At 41.3% G+C, this 15,473-nt stretch overlaps 1 protein-coding gene across 1 annotated transcript in view; it reads right to left on the bottom strand.

Annotated features, from left to right (window-relative positions):
* Positions 1-12,779, bottom strand: part of bmp7b (bone morphogenetic protein 7b) — a 32,384-nt gene extending 19,605 nt beyond the window's left edge. Inside the window, exon 1 of the mRNA XM_042491619.1 lies at positions 12,106-12,779. Within this exon, the coding sequence (XP_042347553.1) occupies positions 12,106-12,505 (400 nt within the window). The 5' untranslated portion in view covers positions 12,506-12,779. The remainder of the gene's footprint in view (positions 1-12,105) is intronic.
* Between the last annotated feature and the right edge of the window lie 2,694 nt (positions 12,780-15,473).

Raw genomic sequence — 15,473 nt, 5'->3', positions numbered from 1 at the left:
AATACTTTATTGATCCCCGAGGGAAAATTGCCTTTAGTTACAGATGCTCCCATTCAAAAGTCTTAAAAGAAGTAGGAAAGTGTAGAATATATCAATAAAATTTAAACTTAAGTACTAATATAATGGGACATAATGGGAACGCATCCATTTGACACAATGGCAGCCAGCTGGTAGCAAAAGATCTTGTATTACAGTTAAACATTGATCTACAACATAGTCCTGAAAACATTTGTGGCGAGAAATAGGAACAAAATCTTGGTTTAAAATTGATCAGTGCTGCTGAGTTTCACCATTTAATCTCAGTTTTTCTGGCCTCTGTTGTCAATATGCAAGAAACAGTATAGTGCCCACTTCCTGTTAAAAAAATCTAGCTATTACTGCTAAACAGGGCACTAGAATGTGTATCTGAAACAGGCAGTCCAGTAACAAACTATTGGTGTATATTAGAGCAGCACTGCTTAGTTTAACTGTTTGATTGGAGTTTGAGCTCAGTCTGAGAGAGGGGCGGGTCTGCTCTAGATTTACTTGCATACTATTTATGTCTACGGTGATGGCATGGGTGTCAGGCAATACGAAAATGCAGAAGCACATCCTGTAGTTTAAGCAACACCATTAGAGCCAGTGAAACACTGTCGAATGACACGTTTTGTGCCATCTGGTGGAATTTCGCTGTGGAGGGTGACAGTAGATCTATGACCTGGTTAGATGGAGGGAAATTTACCAGAGTTCATTTGCACTTGCTACCCACACTGTTATGATACAAAGCTGGTTAAAAAGTATCCCTTTAAACACCTAAACTGAAGCTGGGTTCAGAGAAAAAGACTAATAAAAGAACAAGTCAGAGCAGAAATTATTAGAAAAACTAAAATGAGACCAACATTCCTGGCAACGAAGGAAGTCCGTCCATCATTGTAGCTGAGCTGAAACGCCCGCTGCTTAGTACATCTGGGCCTTTTGACCACTCGCCACATTGTCAAGTCCCACCCGCAGAGTGTTTCATCATCCCTCCCAGCAAGTGCCTCAGCCTGGCCAAGAGCACAAAGGCTCTGCTACGTACATCCAGATGTCATTCTGGACTCCTGGGTTCAACAGGTGAATCTGAGAGATAACAAATGGAAAAAAACCCAAGATATTTCAGGGATCTCTGAGGTTGCAGACTTTGTAAAGCTTCATGAAGCTTAAGGAGAAAGATTCTTTGTCTGCATTTGTGGTATTTACACTCCAGATCTAATATATCAAACTGAGGGGGAATTAAGAGAAATTACCTGACAGGAAGGCAGGGCTATCTGTACCAACTGTTACATTCCACTGCTTCTGCTTCACTCCCTGTCCAGCAGAAGGCAATAAAACATGCACTCAATAACACTAATTAGCTCCAGAAGCATTCCTTTTGGGCAAAAAAGTGTATGTGCGTCTCTCTTCACACACATGCACAGACATACACATGCATGCTTTTAGTTCACTGGGAGTGTATACAGAAGCGATTACATAAATCTACAGGAGGGAAAAAGGCATACTGACAGTGTCAAGGACAGGCTGCATGCACACAGAGGAATGACTGGCCTTCAACATGTACTTGTGTTTTAATTTTTTGGCCCTGACAAGACTCCTCAAACACATTTGGGGAAGCAGCTTCTAGTGTGAGATGGCGAGACCGAGACAAATCCATCACATTACAACTCAACAGTGGACGAAAAGTATGAGTGTGTGTGTGTTTATGAGGGAGAGAAGCGGTGAGAAATGAAGTAGAGAGAAAGGGAAAACTGTGTTGTATGTGTGTATGTGTGAGAGTGAGAGGTGGGGAGTGGAAAAACACACAAAAGAACTTGAGAAAGTGTTGAAATGTTTTATGTCTGGAAGCACGGGAGGGTTTAAACCCCTGGAGGTGAGGGCCAGAGCAGGAGGCTGGAGACTAAACACCACACAGCACCACTGGGACCATATGATAACTAACTAATTAAAACTAGGAGGCCGGTGCTGATAATCAATACTGTTGGTTCAGGAGGGTAGGGAGGGAAGTTTGGTATCAGATGGTCCTGTGTGTGGGATGGATTGGAGACAGGGCCAGACGTGAGTGTGGAGGTCGAGACGAGAGAACTTGTTGGACTCTAAAAAAGATAAAGTTTCTCTGCACAGCTGCTTTGGCCTGCAGACAGAGGGAAACATCTGTATTAACCTCAGCACCATGGGCAACACGCTGTGAGGAGGAATGCGAGGAGCAATAGAGAGAAGGGTGGGGAGGGGATGAATGGATGAGAGATATCACCTATTAAGGAAATATATATATTGGAGGTTTTCATTTGAAAGTGTGGACCTCTTCCCTTCCCTGCTATCAGCTATAAAAACTTAAGCTGCGTGCCTCTAGCGTGACTGCAGTGTGACACAACTGCTTCCGAGCATGCGGACATAAGTGTGTGAGCCAGTGACACAATGCTGTCTGAAAGCCAAAGCCTCTCATAAATCCAACCTAATTTACCCGTTAGACATTTCTTCCCCTCTATACTCTTCATTACCTTCCCATTAACTTGTTCTATAAAGCAGAGAGCTGGCAGACAAACTGTGTGGCGGCTGCTGTTAGGGCTGTACCCCACTGCTTCATTTATAGCGTTGACGTTCAGATTCCCAACATTCGAATGCTGCGCAGCTTTTCTTATGTTGTTGTTTTGCATTTCTATTTTTCTTTTTGTTTGAACAGAGTTTTTCTGCACAGTTGCAGATAAAGATTATGTTCATCACGATACAGTATTATATCAATTCTTTGGACTACAACATAACATCTGCTGATATTACAAAGTCTGCCACAATACAATTTCAATTAAATTCAACTCGGGGGCCTGCCATAAATATGAAACACTATAAATAAATAAATACCTTCTTTGTCTTTTTCTTAACTGCTTGTCGTTATCTGCCTGGTGCCAGGCCACTAGCACTAGGGATGCACGATAATATCAGCACATCATTGGTATAAGCAGATATTGGCTTTAAAATGAAATATCGGAATCAGCCAACATGCTGATTTCCACCAATATGACTAACTGATATATGTTTTTATATTGACAAAGTGGACATGTACAAAACACTGACCCTGAGTTGAAGTACTTTTCTTATTTTGCGCAATGAATGAATATTACATAAACTGAAAAGCAATGTATTTTATGTCTCCATCTGCTGGTGGGCCTTCATGATAACAGTATGCATAATATGATGTTTATTCCACCACAGAGGAGATGTGATGATCACTAAAATAAGGTGGGGGTGAAAAGTGTATACACCAACATCAGTTATCGGCCAAATGACTTGTTAGATATCGTCGTATCAGTTATCGTCATATTGGGTAGCTGCAAAAAATCCAATATTGTGCACCCCTGACTAGCACAGTTGGAATTTTTTGGAAGGAGATACACTTGGTTGGAAATGGTGACAGAAATATGCCATGGGAATTCTAAAATTAAGGTGTATCTTGACGAAAACGATACGTATTGATGTTTTCACTTTGCATCGATGATATTGGTTTTGTTCACCAATGAATATGGATCCAAATTGATGTATCATTACACCCCTACGATCACTTCACACATAACATTAGAGTAATTCATAAATCATTTGCCTGCAAATATTGGTTGGGAAATGAGCAGGAAGTTCCAGGTGCTCACAGAAAATGCGGAAACCAAAACACTTTATCTGCACACACTGCGATGACGTGGAGTTGGTTGAAAATCCACACAGTTTCCCTTTAATTTCAAATTTTTCTGATTTATTTTATTGCTATTTCTGTCACAGCTTAATGTTGCTTTAAGACATGTATAAAATAATGGATGACGGGAAAGCTCCCCAAAAGTGAGGCCAAAACATCTCCATCGCCCCCTAGTGGCTGGCTGCAGTACATATCATACTATGAATATGGCTCAAACTCAAAATTCAAAGCACTTGCCAAATACATTTTCCCCAAAGACGGGTTCTTTCATTCAGGTAGTTTTTAGCATGTTGCTGCTTTGGTGTTCCTTTATTCTGACGAGTTTGATTTTAATTAATTATTTGATGCTATAAAAACGTTGTGTGACATCACTATAGACAGCTGTGTACGTCAATCGGTAAGCTAGATCAATGGTGCTGCTCACGACTGGTGAATGGGCGGGAACTCAACACTGCAGAGATTGCTATTACACTCTGACTTCAAATTATGTCACTACTGTAAGATGGCAGCAGCCGTATAGGGAATATTTTGGCCTCATTTTTGTGCAGTGGGAGGAAGTGGAGACACGCTGTCCTGTTTTATATAAGGTCTTTGCTATAAACTGAAGGGCACAATTATTATTTCATCATTATGTTATTAGGCTGCTGCCTGCATGTATTCATGTTGATGAAACTGATGACTTTCATTCACTAAAGATAGGTGATCGAATTAAAAAAAGACTAAGAATCCACTGATTCGCTTAATTCAAACTTAGAGATGAAAGATTTCTTTAATTTGATATCATAAAATATGAAGAAGTTTCATTTTAAAACCTAAAAAGGAAACTTTGACTGTAAAGAAAAAAGACATTCAGTGTAGCCTTAAGGGAGCAGACACAAGACCATGAATGGTGGAGGGCCAGGTGGTGCCATGTCAGGTCACCAAGGTAACGCTGTGGATAATTACCTACTAGGGCACTGACTCACTGAGCAGAGTCTGCTACGATACGTCTCCCTTCTCTGATCACAGCCTCAACTCACTACTTAAATATAGGCAAGTTTCAATGTGAGACATTGCTACTAAAACTGGTCACCATGAGTGAAACATGACGGCTTCAATCAGGTGAGATGAGTGCAACATGACGGCTTCAATCGGGTGAGATAACAACTACCAAAATGTTACATGTTGTGAAGACAGAAGACCGTTGAGCTGTGTTTGTGTACTGTTTTCAACTCAGTTTAGTGAATTATATCACATCTGGTGCAGATTAACAGCAGCAGAACTCAACAAGGAAAACTGGAGCAATTAAATGCAGCCTGGTAGCACTTTTTTTCCTCCAATTGCCTCAGATTTGTTCACTTTTTTGATGCTTTTTCATTACAGCAGCGCCAACTAAGTGTCCAGACACAGAGGCTGCCAGTATCACTGTTACACATGCAGGGACTCATCAGCCCAGTTTACATACTGAAACAACATTAAACTCTGTGTGTACGAACAGTATGCCATGACAGTCAAAGCAATCCAGCATGCATAGTACCAGGACACTGAAACTAAAGCAGCTATTATCATGATATAAAGACGACATTTTACAGTACCAAAATTCGTCATTATATTGCAAATGTATGCAAAATCCCTTAAAAATATCAAATAAATGTTGTAAAAGCAAAAACCTTACTGTACACCCTACACAAAACCAAACTCCATGAGTCTATGAAAGCAACTTATGCCTATTATATACCCGAAGACTTCAAAAAGATTTTTAAAAGACTGAAGTCTGACTCTCTCTCATATCTAAGGACAAATTGAGTTTTAAGTCACAGGATTCTAAGGTTTTGCAAAGACTGGGGATGTTGCAAGGTCACTATTTCCAAGACCACAACTAGATTCCTTTCCCATCCTGCTCCTGGCGGCAAACTCCTTTTAAGAAATATGACCTATTAGCAGTTCCTTACGTGTCTGCAAAACACATAACCCGAGAAACCCAAGATAAAAGGCGTCACATGTCGACAGTATTTTTGTCAATTTGGCATCAATGTAATCTTTAAAAATACACCTTATTTGTGGACTAACTTCACATTCTCAGTTTTGTTGCTGCAACTTGCCACTGGCCGTCCTTGGTTAGCTGCACTACTTTAGTGGGAGGAGACGCTGGGAATTAGATTTTGCACTAAAATAAGGTGCTGGTTGGTGGATCAGATACAGGCCGAATTAAACACTGACCCCTTTTTACTCTAAAACTCCACCAGTTTCTTCTCCTTTCTAACTGTCCCAGAAAACCAAAAACTGTTCATGTTCTTGGGCTTCCCTGCAATCCCCTCAGTGTGTACTATATACCTGGTTTGCTGCTTTCTGTTTGGTGCTAGAGAGAGCACAGCTATTGGTTGTTGACTAATAATATTAGAATATTCACATCATTGAGTTTCCCTGTTTGCATGGGCCAAGGCTAATGACTTATGATAATACTAAACCCGTTTGATTTTATTGGGATGTTAAGAAGAGAAAAAGACTGACTTAAGACAGCTCCGACTGAGTTTTATGACCACTGTACATCAAATGATCAAAAATACTGGATCATGATTTAATTTCAATTTTGGGAATTTGTCTACAGCAGTGAAATCACTTTAAAAGCTGTTTGGTGTCAGGCCGGCATAATTTAGTACATTCTGAATGTATATTTACATATTTGAACCATTAAGGATAAGGCTGATGATGTTCTCTATACTTTCTTTTTGAAAAGAAATCTTTAAAAGGATATATATATATATAACCTTTTCTTTTTTTTCCTTAAGATTTAATCCCCTTTAAGGATTTAACCTTGGAAAGGAGTTGGAAAGTAACAAGAGACTGACAATATAATAACACACACACACACACACACACACACACACACACATTTATATATATATATACACAGTATGTATATTGTTGGTTTTGGTCATTTCCTGGGATATGCTGAAAGTTAGAAAAACGTAGAAACACAGCAGTTGTATCCTTAACTTAAAACAACATCACAAACAGACTGTGTCATCACAGTATAAATCTGCTTAAGATGGATGAAGCATTTTAAAGAATTACCGGTTGGCTCCGATGCACACACACACAAAAACACAGTATGTAGAGTTGCCACTTGTCCTCACACTCACCTAAGGCTACTTTAATCCTTTCCAGATTGCATGAGAACAGACAAAATAAGGAAGTGATGACTAATGCACCTCATAACATTTTACAGTAAAAGACTTAAGCCCCCCCCATCTCCCACACAAACACAGGTGATGATGCTGCTACTGTTTCAGTCATCCAGGATGCAAATAGCAGACGTCCAAGTCACAGTCATTTCCTGAGGTCTGGGATGTGTAAATTGGCATTTCAGGTTGGCCATTATGAGTGTTTGTGCGTGTGCCTGGATGGCTGAGTGTGACCGGCCTGTGTGAGAGTTTAACATGAACTGAGCTGAACTGCAGCTCGGCATAGGCCAATGTAGCAGCCAAAAGCCTTGGAAGCTGTGGTTTGTTAAAGAGGAAATGCCTTAATTCACGGTGGCTGAGAGCTAATGCTGCCAAAGCCCACTGGGACTACATTAAATAATAGTTACAGAAAGGATGTGTTTGTATATGAGTATAATTGTATCTGTAGACAGACAGCAGGAATTAAATTAAAATGCCCATTTTATTACATTATTTTCGTGCCTTTTTGAACACTTTTCTGTTGCCACTTAGAGCGACAGCAAAAGTGTGTTACGTTCACTTGCTGGCGTGTTATCGCAGCGTGTCCAGCACACACCCAGTGCCTGGGTGACCTGTGTTTGGTGTAGCAGCCAGTGTACATTCTGAATGTATGCTGTAAGCCATTTACACAGCTGGGCTTTTAAACTGAAGTGACTCAGTGAGAGGACGTCCCTGGCCTGGGGTCTGTCCCAAAGCCCACACCCGCCCATGCTGGCTGTAACAGAGTCATGTAACACACACACATGCTGACAACAAAGTGTAGCTGCTGCCCTGAGTGGCAATCAGGAAGGACGATGATGATTCTAGTAGTTACAGTTACAAACACACACACACACACACACACACACACACACACACACACACACAGTAGTGTAGTGCACTGATACATTGTATATGCTCCTATGCATCATAACAATAATATCACAATATTTTTAGCCTGTATCACGATACACGACATATATATCTTCATATTTTGAAATCTCCTGTGAACTACTGTAGACTACCAACATAAAAAAAAATAATAAATTAACTAAAGTTAGAAAGTTTATAGTAAAGTCCATAGGTTAAATAAAGTAATGTTACAATAAATGTTACAGTAAAGTATTGTTATAATTGAATATTTTAATCATATTTTGAAGCAACCGGCTTGCCTCAGGCCAGAAGTGTTTATGTTTTTGCTGTGGGCTTCAAATTTGCAGTCAACAGTTAGCTGTTAAAATTAAACTGCTACCATGTTGCCATTAAACGTGAAGATTCATGCACTCTGAGCAGAAAAAAATAACATCTCTGCAATTCATGTATCAATACTATAGTCGCCCTGGTGCTCCAGGGTTGCAAAATATGACTAAATAACATTCTGGAGCCCTGCAGATGCACAAACACGCCTTTCCTCTGCTCACACTATTGTTACACTCTTACCACGGTGCTGTTAAATGCGAGGATTTATCATTGCCTACAGTTACATGCACACCAATATTTCCCTCAAATATGAAAATACTCTGAATTTGATGTGGGTCATTAAACAGCATATTCCATTTATGTATTCCAAATTAGGTCGTTTTCCAAGTTTAGCATTTTCTGAGTAAGACATTTGGGATATACCGGTAGTGATCAGGTTTTAGGAGCGTCTCATCTGTTTACGATTGGCGCTGTGTTGTCATGGATACATTGTGCACAGACCAACTTGCCAATAGTTTGCAAGGCTGTGGGGACGAGATGCATGCAAAAAAAAAATCCCAAATTTCTGGTCGGAGGGAGAAACACACTGACTTTTAAACTCTATGAAAGACGTTGATGTCAACAGGTTTTGATATATGCGCAAATATCGCAGCACCGACCTTTTTTAATAAGGTGAGGGAAGGAAAGAGAAAGGCCAACAAGTCCCCCACTGGTCAAAAACTGTGAAAAACGCAAAATGACAAGTGGCTGCAGCTGTTCTACTTTTCCATACTTTGATGTGATACACAACATTTTAGGGCATGTTAATCAGAGTATGCACAGCTGCATGTAAACGGGAGGGTAAGTGGAATATTAATTTTCATTAGATATGTAAACATATTAGTAGGAATATTGTCTTTTTCTAAATAAGGGCAAACTGGACCATTTGAGGGCAAATGCTGCAAGAGCCTACTGAGACTATGTTAAATATCAGACCAGACCAGACTCACTGTGAGCTGGAAACACACCAACAGTTCTCCAGCTCATATATTAATAGTATTTTGCAAGTTGCATCGGTGCTCCATGGTTGCAAATTGCGCCTAAAAAGAAGCATTCTGGAGCCCTGCAGATACAGAAACACACACTCACATGATCACGAGAGTGATCTGGAGTGTGTGTGACGTATCACGTTTGTAAGTCCTTCTTTTTGTGTGTGTCTATCTGTGAGAGGGAGAGAGCCATAAGAGAGAGCAAGAGCAGAAACGCCAAAGCGAGCCCCATGCCAGTTGCTTAAAAAAATAACAAAACGATTTATACGCAATGTTCACGATATAGTCATCTTATGTATCCCACGTGAAACAAGCCACGATACATTATGTATATTCGAATAAATCGCCCATCCCTATGTTGAAATATAATAAAAGTGAAAACCAGTGCATGAAAACAGGCCTTTCAGGAAGCAGCAACCAGTGTGCAAAGTCTGACTAATGTACCTTGGCACGGTAGTTCTGGAGACATGCAGAGTTTGAGGGACAGTTTTTAAATAAAAGCCACACTCATTTTGCTCTCAGACAACCTAAATAAGAAAACAAACCCACAATGAGCAAATGTGGAAAGGAAGGAATTTGGAGAGGAAATAGTCAATCCATTTGATAGCCATCACTTACTTCTCTCTCTCTCTCTCTCTCATGTGAAGGGTAATGAAACAGCATACTATCTGCTGTTTTCAATCAAGCTGCCTGGACACATATTTGATGGTATTACATGAGACTTGGGAAGAAACCGAACAATGAACCCTACTGACAGATGCAACATGTGGCACATAGCACACACAATGCAATTACAGATGCCCACTTTATATCCAAATGAGTGACATATTCGGAAACAGTGAGCCACGGGGAGGACTGGACAAGTGCCATCAGTAATTGATTTAACCGCAAAACATCAGGAAAGCAGTGTGACTTTCATTCCATGAATCCGCTAATATATTCAATAAAATGTTCTCTCCAGCTGATGCGACCCATCTTTGTTTAAATTTTCTCTGACTGCTTTTAAGCATCATCCCTGCAAAAGAAATGGGCCGAGTCCCAACCATCTCTCACGTCTTTCTCTCTCAAAAGCTCCCTCCACCTCGGCCCTCGACTCTGCAAGGTCCTTGACTTTGCGAGTCTCTGTGGTCAAATCCATCTGTGTCACAGCCTGTCAAAAATAGTCACAATGCAGCAGCTCCCACAGTAATTACACAGTGCAGTGGAGGAACCAGTGTCACCTCCCTCTCTCTTGCCAAGTCGCTCCAACAATGATCTTTCCAGGATTGAATGTAAACCTTCAACTCCTTCCAGAATGTCACTAAAACGTCTGGTGGCTTGCAAAACATTTGACCGCTGTATGCTTGCTCAGAATTTCATTTACTATTTCCTCCAACTTGAGCCAAATTATGGGAAAGGTTAATGCACTAAAATTGAACACAGCAACTCATCTGGAACATAAGTGTTGCTGCGACTGCATAATTTGTTGAGCAAATTGAATTATAACGATGTGTTTATCTATCCATAAATCTGACGCCGCCTGCTAATGTTGTGATTATTTGCAATTAACAGCCTCTGATTGTTGCTGACAGCAATAAAATAATTTGTTTGATTTCACTCTGATTAGATAAGCACTGGGGTCTAAGGAACAACATTTAACAATCAAAACCTAAGCAAACTATTATTTTGGAGCGTCACGCATCCTGCAGCACAGTGACTCACTCTGAGACCCACTAAACACAACTCAACAAAGTTTTGGCTCATCATTGACTGGCATTATATTGCAGTCTGAGTGTGTATGGGGATGTCTCCTGATTAGAGTGAGAGGGAGGACCCAATGTACTTTAGACCCATTCTCTGCTGTTGACTTACTCATTCTTTAGATAACACATGGTTGACATATTAGCTGCTGGCTGGTCCATCATCCACAACTGAAGCACCTGAACATTAGCTGGTTGCACAGCTGTTTAACAGAGACGGACACTGGAATGTGACACTCCTGGTATTAGCTGTACACAGCTGTATGTAAACGTGGTTGTTGTGCTGCTCTTCTGTGCGTGTACGTAGGTGTAAAAAATACATGTGCTCCTCCTTAAAGTGAAATAACAAGATCAAATCCACCACGATTCAATCATCTTTGACTCTGAGAGATAAACTGAAATACTCCTTAAAAACAGCTGTGAGATGCACCAAGTGTAAGGCAATACAGTAATAAATTCTCCCTACTGATGAAGCCCTGAGAGTGAAAAATAGCATGCACAGACTGGTGTTATCACAATACTGGAACCTCTAACTTTGATACAATCAAGGTAGAGAGTATGCAGAGCTCAAAACTTTTACAGGTGCTGGAACAAAAAATCACACTATGGCAAGTATCAGACAGGAGATCCACATACTGTATTAAAAGCTCTCAGTAATTTTGATTGTGCAATGTCTTCAGATTTCTTCAATAGACATTTTTGATACTGTGGGGGAAAATTGACATTGGAGACAAAAAACTAAAAAAAAAAATAAAGATAAATAGAAAAAGGCTATCTCATGCCAGCATCAATTACTTTTCTTGGTTAATAGCATAAAACAGCAGAATGACTGTAGTAAACATTAAAAATAATAGAGAGCTAGAAATAACAGCTGGCGCAGGTGTATAAATACTTTAGAAAATGAGTACTGAAACCATTTCAAATATTCAGAATCGATATGTATGAGCAAATCGATACTTTTGACAACACTAACACAGACCAACAGTTGGTCACTTGACAACAGCTACTTTAAACTAAAAATGTGTGAGCAGAGTGTGTCCATAAGAAAATCATTCATATATCTGCTTTAGAGACCTCTAATGTCTCAATAATCACCCAATTTTACTGTAAGGTAGCTCAATATTATTATTAAAATACTGCTTGAAAGAATTAAGACTGAACAGCAGTAACTTTGCCATTGTTGTAACACGACAATGATCATGAAAATGTGTGTTTTCAACAGTTTTTGGTTAATACAAATAGTGAGCGATTAAAGAGCCTACCCAAATTGACAAAGCTCATGACCATATCTGCGTCGTTCAAGAAGTTGTTGTCTTGCAGGCTGGCTATTGGGGGCCCCTGGGTGGTGAAGACGGGCTTATAGGGGTACGAGTATCTGTCTTCGTCCCCTTCTGTGGACATGGCGTTGTACAAGTCCAACATAAACATCGGGGCAGCGTTGTGCTTTCCGTGGAGGTGGGGTCGCGGCCGGTGCGGCAGCCCCAGGATCGAAAGGATCTCCCGCTGCATCTCTCTGCGCTCCTGGCTCTTCAGCCGACGGTGGATGAAACTCGAGTGGAACTCGTTGTCCAAAGTAAAGTTCGTGAAAGCGGTATCCGCCAAGACGCAGTAGCTCCAAACCAAGAGCAAAGCCGGAGCACGTCTATCCAAAATCGGTGCCATGATGGTACTCGGCGTGCGTAATTGCGCCCAGTTCTGTTCTGCCGAAACTCTGGAGAATGGATAATGAACTTGTAGCGACAGGCGGCCTGTGTTCAATATCCAAAGTCAGGTACGGACCCTCATGTTGAGGGAGGTGCTCCCAAATGAAACATCAACTTAAATTGACGGATTGTGCTCGCGCGGACCTCTACTCTCATCTACAACCTCTTGCCAACTGCTATCAACTGAAGTGCACCGTGCAACTGAAGAGTGGAGGCTGCGAGCGTACGCGTTTGACCGGGAGAGACACGAACAAGTTGTGAGGAGGCGCTGTGTGCTGGGAGGAGCAGGAGAGAGGGGGAGAGAGAGAGAGAGAGAGAGAGAGAGAGAGAGAGAGAGAGAGAGCGAGAGAGCTGTGGTTTCTAATGGGGATAGAGCGAAGTTGGCCTTTGTTACCAGTTTTAGAAATGCTTGAGGCATTTGCAAATACAAAACGGATTAGGACGGGATTTGTATCATGATGCTTCAGTTTTATGATAAAGCACATTTCATCATTACTTTCCCATAGTTCCTAGTGCTTGTATGCTTGTGTGGACTCAATAACGACAGCTGTCCAGACACTGACAACAGGCCTTTCAGTGTTAGTGTGCTTATGGAAAATAACAGACTTCATATCAGAGAGTAATTATTTGCCTGTGTGGGTGAATACTTAAATGCTGTGGGAGAGGTTGCAACATGCAGTCGTAAAGCTGCCACTATACTCTGCAGGTGCACTCTCTGAATACCTTGCTTTACATGGTTGTGAGACCTAAAAAAGTCGGTTGTCTTTTGATGTCCAAAGAGGCAGCATTACAGCCTCACAACAGCCATTTCATGCTGCATTTTTTAAGCTATCCAAGCTTTCTGCCGGAGCAGGAAGTTTGTGACAAAGGCAGCGTTGCACAGACAGAGAGCAGACCGCGAAGGAGGGGTGCAGATGTTTGGCAGCTGCTTCATCCCTCCATCTGCCCCCCTGGCCCCAGCACCTCTTAAACACCACACTTTAATGGAACGCTCCTGACCCTCTTGTGTGCTCTGCTCTCACTGACACAGGCAGAGGGGATTTCAGATGCACCAGGCACGGCCGCTTTATCTTTATCAGGCCTCCTAAAAACTTTTTCACTGCACAGAGAGTGGAATTTTAAAGGCTCTGTAGTTGGGATGTTTTAGGGCTACAGCTTGCCAGGTGATTTTTATGACAATAAAATTAGACTTCAATGGCACAGCAAGAGAGGGCTGCCAGACGGCTTAAGCTATGATTGCAAACAGAGGAAGGGAGGAAAGGACGCAGAGCGTGTCTCGGGGTCTTCTACACTTAGCTCACCTTCCTGCCCATTAAATGTGGTTGTTCTGGTCTTCAAAGGCGTTCCACTCCTCTTTTTCCAATGACAATTCAACAGCCTAAAAGCTTACATCGCCTGCCACTACTCATTCTGTATATCTAATCCTCTATTTGCTTTTAAATGGCCTTTCAGTAGTAGCCTGTAACATATAAACATTTCTATCCGGTGCCTCAGATAGAATCAGCTAATGGCCGCAGGTGTTTACATTACAGCAGTTTCCAACAGGGGGCTTGAAAGGGTCTTAGTTGCAGTTATAACTATACATCTTCCTCTCTTTCTCTCTCTCTTTCCCATTGTCTTACACTCACTCTTTTGCTCTCTCACCCTTGCCATAAGGTTGGCGAGGTCAAACCCCCCGGTGCTCCTCCAACAACCCCCAGCCCTTGGCTCAGTTTGTGCCCAGAGAGAGGCTGACAATCCTGGGCAGGATAATAGGAACAGACCCCCCTTTGTTTGGGCCTCCATGGGCCTGATGACAGTCACAGTAAACAGTGGGCACAGGCTGAGGCCAGGCTGGGTGAGCTGCACTGAGGGGCCTTTGACAAGGAGAGCTAAAGCAGAGAAGCAGAACAAATAGTGTTTGAACCTTCTGTCGACGACACACACGTATAAAAAAAAAGTGGACATAATTTCACATGAAACTCAATATTTTGTCGTAGGTACACACGACCAGTTACAAATTTAGACAACCAGTGATACACACTTTCAGTGCCCGTGCCATTACATTTAAGATGATGAAAGACGAATTTCACTGCTGGAAAGAGGTTCTTTTCATAAAACCAGACTGTCTATGCAGTACAGAGATGCAAATACTTTCGAAATTGGTGCTACATGAACAGGGAAAACCAAGGAAAAAGGCTGTGGCATTTTGCATTTGCTCAAGAGGTAGAAAACAACTACAACTACTACAATGAACTGTGCCATACCAGACCAATGAACAGTTCTACTGGTGGGTGCCGTAATGAAAGCTTCGCCGTTTTGACACAGGAAACAATATGGCACCCCCAAGGTAACAAACAGTTATGTCTTACAGTTAAACAGTGAGCTAAAATATGTTTCTGGGGACATTTCAGGCAAGAAATCTTTAGAACAGTCACATAATCTTGGTTCATACCTAATTAGCGCTGCTTAGTTTTACTGTTGGATCTCAGTTTTATCAGCCTCCATTTTTAGAATACAGGAAACAATATGGCACCCGCTTCTGTAAACAAATTCTTGTATTACAGCCAAATAGTGCACTAAAATATGTTTCTAAAGAGATTTCAGGTGAAAAATTGGCAACAAAGCAACAGAATCTTGGTTTATATTTGATCAGCACTGCCTAGTTTTACAGCTTGAGTGGAGTTTGGTCAGAGTTTGAGAAAAAGAGAGAGAAGGAAAGACGGTCCGATGTTCTTTGTGTCCACGATGGCAGACATGCAATTGCAGAAGTGCAATCTGTAGTGCGAGAAACAATCCTAAAACTGAATGGAGAGATGAGGAGGGAGATCTGGACTCTGGTGAGATGGATGGAAGTTTGTACTGTTCATTTACAAATACTACCCACATTTTTATGATATCTTAAATTAAAATTTTTTTCAAATTGAGAATATGGTTCAGAGAATTTC

The sequence above is a fragment of the Plectropomus leopardus genome, chromosome 8 (assembly GCF_008729295.1).
Source record: "Plectropomus leopardus isolate mb chromosome 8, YSFRI_Pleo_2.0, whole genome shotgun sequence".
Taxonomy (NCBI): Eukaryota; Metazoa; Chordata; class Actinopteri; order Perciformes; family Serranidae; genus Plectropomus; species Plectropomus leopardus.
The sequence above is the reverse complement of the archived record's forward strand: the minus strand, read 5'-3'. Positions and strand labels throughout refer to the sequence as shown.